Genomic DNA, 15,335 nt, shown 5'->3' with positions numbered 1-15,335 from the left:
TGGGCTATGAGTTACCAAGGAATGAGGGGAAATGGGCCCTGGGTTACCAAGGAATGAGGGGAAATGGGCCCTGAGTTACCAAGGAATGAGGGGAAATAGGCGCAAGTTACCAAGGAATGAGGGGAAATAGGCGCAAGTTACCAAGGAATGAGGGGAAATGGGCCCTGAGTTACCAAGGAATGAGGGGAAATGGGCCCTGAGTTACCAAGGAATGAGGGGAAATGGGCCCTGAGTTACCAAGGAATGAGGGGAAAGGTGGTGTATTATTAAAGGTATGAGGGGAAACATTTTTCAAGTTATCAGGGGGATGAGGGGAAATTAGTTATAAGTTACTAAGGAATGAGGGCAGGGCTATACAGTTAAGTACATTAGTAACTTAACTTTTGTATCTTGTCACTGGGGAAACTTTCACTCGCAAACAGTTCCGTATTTTTTTTTTCCATTTTGGTGCTTAAAAGTCACCATTATCAACTAGTATCATATATACTCAGGCAGAAGATGCACCATTCCGTCCATCCACTTACGAACTATCACCACCACCATCATCACTATCACTATCAGCAGCATCACCATCACCACCAATATCACTATCCCCACCATGTCACCACCACCACCACCACGACTTAGCACTATTTTCAACGCACGACGAAGACAAGGGATCCGCAGCTTCTCTGACCCGCTCGACGTGAAAGCCCGTGTTTGTTTGGCTGGAGCTGATAGGACGGCAGCCTTTATATACCCTCGTGGCCGACAAGGGATGCCAAATATAATTGATGGTTTGTTGACGGTAAACCCAACGTGTTTATACTAGCAACACCATTTTTTTTATACAGGGTAACACGAAGGCACCTTGTCATTAATCCTAAGTTAAAGTTTTCCCAAGTTCATCGATTTATTAACATCCAAAAAATAGTCAAACACACTTGTAATAATTTTGTGTAAATATTATCAATCTGATGTCTTTAACATTATTGAGTTGCAGTATAAACATTCACTTAATTCAGATGTTTATATATATCTCAAAGTCTCTTCACCATCGTCCACAATCACTCTGACTGCCAAGATCTCATGATGTCTTTAGGCAAATGTGTAGTCAACGAGGCAGCCGACATTTGTTAAGAAAAAACGAGAATGTCTAGAGGCGAAGAATACAATGAGTGAGGGGTGGGGGGTGGGGGCGGGAGTGAGGTGAGGTGAGGAGGCAGAGACGAGGGGAGGAGTGTCTGGACGAGGGGAGGGGAAGGGAGGAGGGGGTGGCAGATATCGGGCAGGTAAGTCAACAGGCTAAAATCTGGTAAACACATCTTACGACCATCAACCACACACACACACACACACACACACACACACACACACACACACACACACACACCACGGCGAGGAAAGATATCGAGTCATCAGGTGCTGTGTGTGTGTTTGCGTGTGTGTGTTTGCATGTGTGTGTGTTTGCGTGTGTGCGTGTGTGTGTGTGTGTGTGTGTGTGTTTGCGTGTGAGTGTGTGTGTGTGTGTATAGGGTAAAACAATAGACAACTTTCTTTACGCCATTTGTTTCTGTCTACCCAGCAGTAATTGGAAACCTGTATGTTAAATCGATTTGCGGATCGTGTTCTGGGGTAATGGTTAGCCAGTGCAGTTGGCGTGTTATCCGATCATCTTGGATTATTCCTTGATATTGGGTCATACAGCTCATTAACTCCTTGTGTGGTTGTTGGTGACAGCTTGTATATTTTAAATAAATTCACGCCTGGGACAATCATTATTTTATGTGTGTGTGTGTGTGTGTGTGTGTGTGTGTGTGTGTGTGTGAGCTATTTTATGCGTGTACATCCAATATTTGTTTCTGAATGACCAAAATCACGGAAATATTAAGACTGATGACGTCATAATTAGCTCATAGATCCCCCCCCACACACGCCAACCAATCACCATCCACCGTAAGTGTCTCAAGTTATGATCACAACGTACGTCCACAACCCCTGTTATATTATATTAGGCAGTTGTTAATAGTTAGTGAGTTGTTGATATCTGAACCCTGAACGATTTGAAACCTAACCTAACCTAATCAATTATACGGGGTGTTCATAAATGATTGCATTACCAAACTTAAACATATTCATGATTTTGATAACTTAAGTCCGGTCGAAGTTGTGGTTGTGATAATAATTTAGTCATCCCTCTTCAATTAATAGAAAACGGAATTTCTTTGTATAAATTTTAAGGTAAACTATACTAAATTTACTTATTTATTGTTATCTGTTCTTATACCCCGAAAAAGATGATGTATTGCATTCCACAATATTATTTTATGACATTTACAATTAAAACTCATAGAATTACCTCACGTAAAAGTATACAATACAAATTTATTTGTATTTTTTTAAAGAAAGTTCATATTATATTTTGCTATATTTATTCCATCAATTTGAAAATCTTTAAACCTACAATTACTTTCTTAAATAAATTCTTTTTAATACTTACAAGCAAAGCCTCTGATCATGTTCCTCCAGTTCATAATTAAACTGCTTCACCACACGCTAGTCTGATGGTGTGTGTGTGTGTGTGTGTGTGTGTGTGTGTGTGTGTGTGTGTCAATCCTACCCCTCAATTATATTATTACAAAGCATATTATAATCCTAAGTCCTGTGCTATACCCCTCATTATTATATTACCCGAATAATTAAATATCAACTCAAATTATATAACCGTAATATCGTTCACAGGTTATGAGTAAAATTGCCAGGGGTGATTATAAAGTGGGTCTATAGTACACGTTATGATCTGAAACACAACGATGTAATGTGGGAAATCAGTTTTAGAGGAAGTGTTAAATAATAGCAGGTAAATTTTTGAGAGAAACATTTTTTATACTTCACCCATCCCCTCCTCAGCTGACCATTCCCTACCGTCACCCACCCCCCCCTTCTACTTCCGAACACACACACACACCATCTTGATAATAATAATAATAATAATAATAATAACAACCTAACCTAACCCTACCACCATCTCTATTCATCCATCTATCTTACATTCTGTTTACTCATCCAACCATTACACCTGCGTCACTCATCCATCTATCATCTTACCTTCTGTTTACTCATCCAACCATTACACCTGCGTCACTCATCCATCTATCATCTTACCTTCTGTTTATTCATCCAACCATTACACCTGCGTCATTCATCCACCTCTCACATCCACTCTTAAATTTTAACACCTGAAAGCCTTGAGTATCAGCCACAGGTGTTCAAAGCCTTAATGAACCACCTGGTGAGGCCATTGTTTTGGTTAGGTTGAAGGTGATCGAAAGTTATTGTGTATAAATTATAAACCCACAATTTTTTTTCTCCAAACTTCCAGCCCCAAAAAAGACTTAAAAAACCACTAAATACCCAAAAATATCATAAGGTACCTGATTATATAATGTACATTTTTCTTTGTGTCATAATTTTTCAACATAATTTTATATAGATTTACTTTGTTTTTGCGTTGACACAGGGTTAAGTTATCTGGTCACAAGGAAGACTCAGACCTCATGGTATCTTCAATGATCTTAAAATTCCATTTGACCCAAGAATCCATTAACGATGATGACCTCTGGAAGTGTTTACCAAGTAGAAGGTATTAAAGCATACAACACCCTGATTAATGGGTAAATTATATCATGAGGTAAGTAAGTCATGCATGGAGGAAACATCAGGTACCATGCTAGACTAAACAGTAAAATGCTCACTAAATTATGATAGATTATAGCAAGTGTCACGCGATGGTTTTGGGGTGTGTGTTCAAGGCGATTCTGGTGCTAGGGTATAAAGTGTGTTTGGGTGGACAAGTCGTTTCTATCTCTCCTAGGCACTACGATCTCCTTTCTTTTGCCTGGATGTTCTTTCCTCGACTGATATTTCCCCATTCCACCTTAACCTCCCTTCCATTTCCATCTATCCTCTACCATAACGAGTGAACAAATAGAACAATATATCTAAAATAAACAGCTAGAAATAAATTCCATCCATAGCAATACCTTTTTAAAACTCATTCAAGACAACAGAAATGGTGAGTCTTAGTTAAAGCTTCACACGAGGCTCATACTAAGACTCATGACTGGAAGGAATGACATAGGCAAGACACAGATCAGAGGAAGTGATCGGACAAATGACTGTTCGACACGTCATTGTTGTGATCGGATAAATCACTGTTCGACACGTCATTTAAAGAACTGTCAACAAATGGTGTACAGAGATCCTGAGATTGGCCTCGGGTTTCTCTCCTCCACAGGGTAGTGGCTTAGGGTGCTCTGGGGTAGTGGCTTAGGGTGCTCTGGGGTAGTGGTTTAGGGTGCTCTGGGGCAGTGGTTTAGGGTGCTCTGGGGTAGTTTTTTAGGGTGCTCTGGGGTAGTGGTTTAGGGTGCTCTGGGGCAGTGGCTTAGGGCACACTGGGGTAAATGGCTCAGGGTGTGGTGGGGTAGTGGCTTAGGGTTTGTGGGTTAGTGGCCTCAGGTAGTGTTTGGGAGGAGACAGGTGACAGAGGGAGAGTGAGGGCCGAGATGGCAGGTGTGATGGCGGCATCAGTCACGTCTGCGGCCCCCTCCTGACCCCTGACACTTCCTCATACTTAACCAGTCACGCTCTCGTCCCCCCTGACACCAGACCCCTGACACTTCCTCATACTTAACCCATCACGCTCTCGTCCCCCGACACCAGAGACCCTGACACTTCCCTCATATTTTAACCAGTCACGCTCTCGTCCCCCCTGACACCAGACCCCTGACACTTCCTCATACTTAACCAGTCACGCTCTCGTCCCCCCTGACACCAGACCCCTGACACTTCCTCATACTTAACCAGTCACGCTCTCGTCCCTCCTGACCCCTGATACTTACCCAACCACGGCCTCGTACCCTCACTCTTCCTGACCCCATAATGCCCACCAATGGCTATTTTACCTGATGGCTTTACTTCATCACTGAGCCTCACCTGTTCTAGCGAGGCCAAGTGTTTACCTTCACCCAGTGGCTGTACATCAGTTCCCTTCACCGTGTATAGTCCTGCCAGAACCCACACCAACGAGAGGACTTTGTAAATCAATCTTAATGTTTCTTTTTTATTCATGAGGGTTTTATTTAATATATGCCATACATACCTCTCTCTCTCTCTCTCATCCCGTCAATCTCTGATGTTTTCCCAGGAGTTTTTTGTGATAGTTTGAAGGGAATTTTGTGTACATTTATAATATTCATCTGTGTCTAAAATGCTTCCAATAACCTAACCATAACCTTGAACTTTCATCACGAACCATTATATTCAAATTATTTCTGCCTCAATGGTACCGTCAGCCACTGTAACGCCTTTGAATATATAAAATCCTTCCAACTACCCGTCACATATATTCCCCCCCAAAATACCAACACTAAACCCAGACACCGCTATGTTATTACACGTCTGACGATCACAAATAAATTTAACCTTTAAGTCTTTGCCTGTGCAGTGAACAGTAATGATCTGAGGCATAGTCACGCTGGCCCCTTTGTCCATTCATTAAATTAATTAACTCTGAGCATTTATAAAACGTAATTATTGATGTTATAATTATCTAATAAACCTTTGTTAACTGAGTGGGTGTAATAATGATCCTAAGATAACTAATATTACTTATGTTTTAGAAATCATGTTTTTATGCCATGGAAGTGATGATGTTTTACGGTATGTCTGAGTTGATGATAGCGTGTTAAGACGAAGCTCGACTCATCATCCTTAAATAGGCATGCAAAAGTCAGGGAAAACACCACCCGACTGTGTCAAGCAGAGGCCACTAATAAATCGGTCTTCTGATCGTCTCCTTGACCATCAGAACACAAAATAACTTCAGGACCGTTACCGCTTCTCACTACCAAACTTTAAGGATGGAAATGTATGGCAGGAAGACTCCACGCTCTATGCTTTCACGCTCCACGCACTCACGCTCCACGCACGCACTCACGCTCCACGCACGCACGCACTCACGCTCCACGCACGCACCCACCCACACCCCACGCACCCACCCTCGTTCTTACACTTTTATCGTTTATTCTCTCACGTCTTAGCCTCTCCATCAGTCAGTTAGGTCCTACAGATCACAAAATTCTAAACACGATTTTCCTCTTCGTAGAACACTTTCGATCCTACCGCCTTCCCCTTTTCTAAGACTCCAAGGATTACGGTTTATAGGATCCCATAGTTGTAGCTTCCATATCCTAGACCTCATAATATCCTATACGTTCAATGCCTTCGCCAGGGGCTTTATATCCAAGCCACAGGATATCCCGCTAGTCGTAGAGTTCGTCAAGATATCGGGAAAAGTTTGATATCTGGTAAAATCTTCAAGCAATTATCTCTTTTCTCTCTCTCTCTCTCGCATCCTCTGGCAGTCTGGTGTGAGGGAAGAGTCTCGCTAGCCCTCCCCCGCACAACATATCCTGCCAGTCAGACTGTAAATACAAAATTATAGCCTAGCAGACCAGACACACGACGCCCGTCCTTCCTTCTATTGCCCGGGGCACGCGAGGGTCAACAGTGTGTGTGTCATGATGTGGCAGCGGGTGTGGGTGTCATGCGAGTCTGGTAGGAGTGAGTGTGTAATGTGACACTGCTTGACGTGAGAGTATCGTGTGACACTAGTGGTGGTTTAAGGTGTCAGGATAGTGTATTTATACCGATAGGGATTTCCTATATGAGAGAGAGAGAGAGAGAGAGAGAGAGAGAGAGTGTGTGTGTGTGTGTTATGGTAGGCTTCACTGCTACCTTCAGCTGGACAAACTGGAGTGTCAACAACTGATCAATGACCCTAGCATTAAAGATTGTGTTCGTACTGGCTGTTAATAATAATAACAATAATAATAATAATAAAAGTGTTTCTAAAAATATTTGGTTGAAATTCATGTTATCTGAGTTTATTACCACATCTACACACTTACACTCCCACACACTTTATAACACGCGATATCCTACACTTGTAATCAAAGAGAAATTCTCAGATAATAAGTTGATAAAGGAAGTTCCATAATGATAATATTAACATAGTGTATCCTTGAAATTTTAGTTTCTCTTCCCGGTTATTACGTTCTCTCTCATTAACAGCTTCAATCCCCTCTACTTAGTTTCTACAGTTGGGTCAGCTGTTTTTGTGACACGGAAAAAGTTTAATCCAACGAGATATTTGATAATGTTATGTAATAAATATATACCCGAGTCATAGTTACATGTAAACTAGAAGAAATAAAGCCTTCAAAGAAAACTGTATTTTACAGAGAGGGATGACTTGGTTATTTTGGCTCCTCGACCACAAAATTATAATGTCGAGCTTTTGTGTATTCTCGTTTATATATATCCAGCACCAAACTGCACCATTGGTAATTATAAAACGTTGTGTAAAGATTATCACATCGTCATTAATCTTCTTTTTAGCCTAAATTCGTGGTAGATAAATTGTTCAGTTGGTGACATTTCCGACTAGTACACCCAGCGTTCACTCTTTAGTTGGCGTGGTGTGTTATGTTGGTGTTCCTGGTAAGCAAGGACTGGTGACATCCACGTACACCACTCTCCCTCACCACCTCTCATCGCCCCTCCTTCATCCATCATCCCTAACCCATCATCAACCTCTCCCTCACCCTCTCAACCCTCCCTCACACATCACCCTCACCCGAGAATGCTTCGAATTCATCAGTCGATACTCCTGGGGTCAACACCTTAGCTGACTGACCTAACCTTCAACACAAAGACGAAACAATTATGATGGTTAGGTTATGAAATTGAGTTGACTCGGGGCCGTAAAGTTATCCCGTGTTCATGATCGCCCACTGGCATTAACCAAGTGTCCTTAACCAAGTACAACTAATTATAACCTTCGGTGCAAATGGAGGGTAAATACTAATTGGAAAATGGCTAATGTTTACAATTCAATTATTTTTTTTAGACATTAACCCTGTATGTTGTTAATGTATCGTAGCATATATATGTTTCGGTCTTACAATACATAACTTATTAAACTATATATCTTAGTCTTGTCAGCTTCTATACACGTCATCTAAAACTATATTCATGAAACGTACTGAACACACCACAACCCCATGCTTAGTGAACACACCCACACTGTGTTCAACATTATCACTCGCCCTAGAATCAATAGTTTTTGCAAGGGGGCGCCAAGAAGCCTGACCTGCAAACGCCAAACTGCAGGGAATAAATTAATCCGACCCCAACTCACATAAAAAAAAGTCTTCCCTTGCATGATTTACATTTTGTCAGGGAGGAAGGGAAATTTATCTACGCTTTAAAATATTCCAAATTTCAGATACTGTACTCGTATCAGAATGCTCAAAGCGACTGATTTTCTCTTCTACCAGTTTGTTTTTCTGAGGTGGATTTGTTCCCAGAAATAATCGGGATTTGGAGGACATTGGTGATCACACGCACACTAACTCATTATATTACTGTTACTGCCGCCCCCGCCCCAGCGCCCTACCCTGCCCCGCACCACCCCACCCCACCCCGCCCAGCCCCGCAGACACTTCCCACACGTGTTATTGTTATTATTATTAAAAGCATTATTTTTTACCGTGACTTATTTATTTTTTATTGGAAGATCATTTATCACCACGAGCTGAAGACACAAAATTAAATGGAGGAAAGGGATAGCGTATTGGTAACTGGCCTGATAAGTTCCCCATAGCAATTTGCCGTTTTCTGTAATACAAAATACACAGAAAAAAATTACGTCAGTTTCCCTTCATCGTCACTTACGTTTTCTACACATAGACTGGAATGAAAAAAAAAAGATGATCTATTTCGAATTTTTTCATTAGAGGATATAGAGATGGTCGACTCAATAGTAAACCAATAGAAAATCAGAATAGTCACTAGTTAACTATTTTCCCGTGCGGTGTTGCATCCTGTTGTTACGGATAAAGAAAATAAAGCAATAAAACAGTAATAAATCACATAAATAACATCAATATAACTGAATATAGAACACAGTAACGGAGACAAAAATATTCTAGTGTATGGAGACATCTAGAAAATTCCCATCTGTTTACAACGGAGGGAGTTTACACATATCTCCCTATACCATAATTTTCTGACGCACGGTACCAGCTTGGTCGACTGTACAACTTCAAACATGAGCAACATAGCCGTTTAAAACAACACTCAGCTGCCTACTATCTTATCTCGGCAACATAAAACAACCACTAATTAGGAAAATGTTGTAAATTCATGCAGGAGAATACATCACCATACGATACATCACCATACGATACATCACCATACGATACATCAACATACGATACATCAACATACGATACATCAACATACGATACATCAACATACGATACATCAACATACGATACATCAAATTTCAATAGCAACGTATAAATATTTCTACTAGTACTACCATTAAATAATACACTCGTCCTCGTAGAAGTTACTAAACAACACTATTACACTCTACCTAACTGTATGGTGACTAATGGTAAACAGTGAGTCGAATATCACCACCACTTACCATAACACTACACATAATTATATTCAACCACGATAAAAAAAAATACTAAATTATCATACCGTTTAATTATATCGACTTGCTACATTATATAACTACAGATATATACAAAATAAAATAAAAATATTAATCTTATAAGCGGCCTATATGTCATTCATAGACCAAAAGAAAAAAAACCAGCTTGGTGAGTTGGAATCTAGTGGCCAGTGCTGCCTCCAGTAATGTAAGGAGACGCGGTGGTCGTTCCTATGTTAAGCTTTGTCAACAGGCAGTAAGAAGCAAAACTACACTGTCGACTGTCTTGCTCGTTACCTATGCTGTATTACACCCCACTACGATCCATCACTACCATACTACACCATCTACTACACCTCCTCATGCTAAACATGTGTGTAGTGTCAACCAATATCACACTTTTAACCTGCCTTCACCACCACTACCCAAGGATTTAGTAACACAGTCCACCACTATCGGCCACATCCACACTCAAGTCTACCACACCTATACAGCCTACTAACATCATAACTTACTAATACAGGCTACTCATAAGACTACCTATCACTAACAACCTTACATAATTATGCTTTTGCCTATTTCTACCACAAACTAACTAATGTATACGTCAACCATCCCCTCCCCCACCACAGCAACTAACAGCAACTACTTGGCGTTCTAAACTATAACTACATCAAAATACTTACTCTTGGTTCCCATGAAATCAACACTTGCCACTGTGTTCTGAGAATTCACCACCTTTTTCACCATCTTTTGGAAACCGAGGCTCTTGAAGGGGCGAGTTGTAGACATAAGAGAGCTTTGGTTTTCATGCCTTGGTTCACTGGGGCCATTATCCTGACCGTCTGGTAGCGAATCACAAGAGACACGGGAAAAAAAAGTAAACACACACACACACACACACACCCACACACACAAAAAAGACACGGACAGACATGCAAAGTATTGGAAGTGATTTAATATTGTAGGTTAACAAAAAAAACCCCAAAGGTTATTGGTTTTAACATGCAAAGTTGTGGTTTGAGATTCCTATATGTGCCGTTCTTCAAGCCAGGTTGTAGAAGGAGGTTAGTGACAAATGGACCCACCATTCTTAATAGGCACTAATCTAACCTAAGCTTACTATTATGATTGGAATCCATTATAGGCTTTAACCTCATTAGGATTATAGGATTAAGCCCCATTAGGAATAGGTCCACTCGTAATGTCTAGGAGCAAGGCTAGGGTAGGGCCTAATTATAACCGAGGCTTATCACGAATGGGGTCAATTTGAGTCTATTACTTAACAAGGACACAAAGTTAACAGCTAGTTAGTCAGTCGTTAAGAGAATCACTACTACACTCACCCATAAGTCTATCTCGTAGCTAAACGAGTCTTCTGAGTGACTTAAGGTAAAACACTAAATTAACCAGACACGTTCGTTCAGTACCAGATAGGTCAAACAATTAAGACACAGGTACATTTGGTAATGAAGCACTACCTTAATTATACCTGACGCCGAATGGTGTTTAATTAACGTAAGCAATTAAGATACAATTTTAGTGGATTTTTTTTTACTTTTTATTTGTATTTTATATAAAGTTCACCAAGTGGGTAGATTTTTCACCTTTAAGCTAACGAGGATTGTTCATTAGGGGAATATTAAGGAATTATAGCTTGTTTGGCGTATAGAAAACCTCACACCACGTACAGAAGAGAGAGAGAGAGAGAGAGAGAGAGAGAGAGAGAGAGAGAGAGAAAACATATCTCACCTCTTTCAAAAATAAAAGACTCAAATAGTTTATGAATTGAAAAAAAAAGAACTCTTGAGTTTTTAATAAGAGAAGCAAAGTAGAACATCAGCAGCATTAACAATTAACAAGAGCATCGTAGCTAAGAACCTTGAAAGAAAACCATTTAATCTATTGTTTGGATCACCTGAAGAATATGGTTAGGTTAAGTTAATCTTCAGGTGAACTAAGCTAAATTGCAGATTCTTCAGGTGATCCATTTCTTATATAATTCCCCTTTAAACAATAACACGTCACGATAGATTGTAAGTTCCACCTTGTCATAACCATTGCATGTTACCTGTGATCTATACCTGAGTTTAACGAGTGCAGACAGGTGCACAGGTACGAGTTTCTTAATTTTAAACTTTGTGCCTTTGTTAATAATGATAATCCAGGGCTTTACGACATTATCTCTCTTCATTTATGGTCTTTCATCACGAGAAGCAAATGGGGTTTCTTTTTCTTCTTTTTTTTGCCTTGGGGGGAGAGTAATTGTCCAGAATTAATTATGGAAGATAAGAACACGCCAGACCTAACCTAACCTGACCACATATGACCTGGCCAGACCGAACCAAATCTATCTAAAGCTAACCTAACCTAACCTAACGTTACCACACATGACCAGACCAATCCTGATCATATTATGACCTGACTAATACACACAGACCACTTTACATTCACAATACCCCAGTCGGTAGTGACTGTGGAGCAACACGAGACTGGTGACCCATGCCTCAGACTGTATTGATCCGAGCCTTTGTCGTATACTGTATATTGTATACCTCTCTCTCTCTCTCTCTCTCTCTCTCTCTCTCTCTCTCTCTTTTTCTTTCTTTCTTTCTTTCTTTCTCTCTCTCTCTCTCTCCTACGTCAAAGGTTTACTCTGGATTATTTATGAGTAACAGTCAGTATTTCTTTATCTTCCCTCCCCTCCTTTTCTTCCCTCTACCTCTCTCATTTTTTATTCTTCCCTTCACATTTCTCTTTTTCATAATCCCTTACACTTGTCTTTCATATTTTGTATTATCTTTCCCCCTCTTCCTTAATTGTTTTTATGTTCCATTCACGTCTCTCCACATTTTTATCCCCTCTCTCTCTCTCTCTCTCTCTCTCTCTCTCTCTCTCTCTCAAAGGATTAGCGGAGATTCAAACCATTATATCAACTTTACTCCCAATATTAAGCCAACGCCCCCGCAGCAGGAACCAGACACGGCCGCCGCCTAATTCTGTGTAATTACTATCAACACAGGTGGCGTGATATGCAAAGTAGACCCACAGGTAATTAAAATCCAGTCGTGACGTGTTTTATGCAAATATTTACCTACGGGGATTTTTTTTTTAATCTTTTATGACAGTACACGAATGATAGATTAATTCTCAAGTACTATGGTAGATTAATTAGTTATGTTTCCGTCAAGGGTAATTATATATAGTAATTAGGAGACTTAATTATAAACCTATCTTACTTTGTTCATTGGATTAACTTAAATATTTATTATCCTCTTAAGTTGGTCGTGTTTTCCTGAATATCGTCCAGTAGGATATTTCGTTACTAATCTTACAAAAAAAAATATATATTATCCCCATTAACGTCATAGTTAACGCCATTAACAAATAACATTAATAATAATAAAAAAAAATGACGCATGCAACTTTTTTCATAAGTAATAATTACCGTAAAAACTGGTGCAAGAGGACAAAAAAAAAGTGTTGCATTACAAATAAAACTGATATTCATTCACGAAAGACACGAGAAAGGCTAACATACTGTAACCCATAACACCAGGAACATCAGCATAAAGATCCATAATAAAGATTCACCTAGAGAGTTTAAAGGCGCAACTACCACACCACTTACTGCTCTTCTGGTTGAAAGCTGTGAAGGAGCTCTGTGTGTGTATTACTCGTTTCACAGCGTCCTGGAACCCACCAAACGCGGCCATTCTCGTGTTGGTCCTGTCGATGTCGGCCAGTTTACCTGAAGCAGTAGCGAAGTTCACGGTGGTAGGTTTTTGCTGGCCTGTTGTAGCTGCTGGGTTAGGCCACCATGACTCATACGACGTGCAGGAGAAGGGGTTAGGAAGGAGGAAGGAGGGAAGAAGAAGAGGAGAAAGAAAAGCAGGGGGGGGGGGAGTAGAAGGAGAGGAGGATTAGAAAGAGAGGGCGTAGAAGAGAGGGAGAAAAGGAGGGGTGGGAGAATTAGAAGACGACAGAAAAGGATGGACAAAAGGAAAGGAAAGAAAGATAGAAGGGAGGAAGAGAAGAATAGAAGAAAGCAGGCACAGAAAGGGGGAGGAAGAATTAAAGGAACACTGAGGGCTAGAAGAAAGAGAAGGGGAGATAGGAAAGTAGGATGATTCACAGTACAAACAAACAAACACCTAAAACAACACAAGGTACCCTGACACCTACACTATACAGACCACGTTATTATTGCGATATACGGAGGATAACATCTAACCCAAAACACAGACATAACAGAGGATTAACACAACTCAAACCAGGTAATACAAGTCAGTGTTATGTTCCTTGATAAGTACGGGACTAAAATCGATCGGTGACTTACGAATACTTGAATCAATAATAACCACCAGGACACTAATATTTACAACTGTTTTGACAATTGTTTATGTTAAATTACCTAATGATGGTTTAAGTTTACAAAATAAGCTAAACGATAACTCTTTCCTGAATGTATAAATAGGTTTTGTAAATAAATATTATCTTTATGTAAAGTGACAAATTTCTCACTGCCAAGCTCCTCGGGTCTGCCTGTTCATCGATCTCACAGACTGCACCATCGACCATCTGAAATTGTCAACAGAACGACCTCCCGTTGCGCTATAGGAGGCCCTCATGATCTTCACGCCATAGGAGACCCTCACGACCATTAAAAACATACATACAGTGTCAAGCGAGTGTGTGTCTGTGTGTGTGTGTGTGTGTGTGTGTGTGTGTGTGTGTGTGTGTTGTACGTGCTGGACACATCACTGTAAACAATAATTCACAGTTGTCAGAAATAACACCTTTGTCAACTCTTCCAAAACAGTGAAAAATAAAAGTCTTTATTTCCCGTTTATGTTTACGTCTTCTGATTTTTTTTATGGTTAATCGTTCTCTCTCTCTCTCTCTCTCTCTCTCTCTCTCTCTCTCTCTCTCTCTCAAGAAGCCCCAACCAACCCAATAGGACAAGAGAAACACAATTATAATTCTTAAAATATTTGTGACATTTGAAATTTAATGCAACTGGAAAAAGCAAATCAATACTAAGGAGCTACCAGGAAGAGGTACTAGGAGGAGGTATTAAGAGAAGCGAACAGGAAGGAGTACCACAACCAGCTATCAAGTGAAGCTGTCGAGAGCCTTCAACTACCCTCACTATCTACTTGAAATGACAAACACACACACACACACACACACACACAAACTAAATAATCCCTAATACAACTAATCGCTCGACTCGGTGTGAAGACGACACATAGCTAAATTTATGACAGTAAAATATAACATGTGTACAAAATACATTAGGTAAAAATTATAAAAATAACCCACAATCAACTGTGCTAAGTATTTTTGTAAGGTCGGGTGCAGTTAGGTGAGGGACTCTTCTATATCAAGAGTAATTTGGAGTAATTTGAGTAACTTAGGTGACAGGAATGGTACAGTTCACTACCAAGAGGACTGAAGGTTTGTTAGGATATGTTGATGGTCTTGGCTTGACACGAGCCCAGATACCGTGTCTAAGATAATTGGCAAAATTGGGTAACTTAGCCTTTGTGTCTGAGCAGATTACAAGGTTAAGACTATGCTAAGGAACAGGAACAGCTATATAATGCAGTTAGATTTTGTAACCATTTTTGTTATATATAAATTACAAACTTTTTTTAAATGGAAATAATATAAGTGAAGACAGACACTGATGAACTGTGGGTATCAGTGTTATTTTGTCTCCCTTATACTGTACATTATATAATCTTGTCACTTTTATACGTCCACCCTTACCTGTGTTAAC

At 40.1% G+C, this 15,335-nt stretch overlaps 1 protein-coding gene across 3 annotated transcripts in view; it reads right to left on the bottom strand.

Moving 5' to 3' along the window:
• Nucleotides 1–15,335, bottom strand: part of LOC121865746 (inactive ubiquitin carboxyl-terminal hydrolase MINDY-4B-like) — an 83,959-nt gene that overhangs the window by 17,734 nt on the left and 50,890 nt on the right. Inside the window, exon 2 of one of the 3 annotated variants that reach the window (XM_042365291.1) lies at nt 13,182–13,301. The exons of the other annotated variants lie outside the window; for them this stretch is intronic. Within the exon in view, the coding sequence (XP_042221225.1) occupies nt 13,182–13,266 (85 nt within the window). The 5' untranslated portion in view covers nt 13,267–13,301. The remainder of the gene's footprint in view (nt 1–13,181; nt 13,302–15,335) is intronic. 3 annotated transcript variants of the gene reach the window in all.

This window comes from Homarus americanus, unplaced genomic scaffold (genome assembly GCF_018991925.1).
Source record: "Homarus americanus isolate GMGI-L3 unplaced genomic scaffold, GMGI_Hamer_2.0 scaffold45333, whole genome shotgun sequence".
NCBI lineage: Eukaryota > Metazoa > Arthropoda > Malacostraca > Decapoda > Nephropidae > Homarus > Homarus americanus.
Note: the sequence above shows the minus strand (reverse complement) of the source record. Positions and strands in the feature narration are given on the sequence as shown.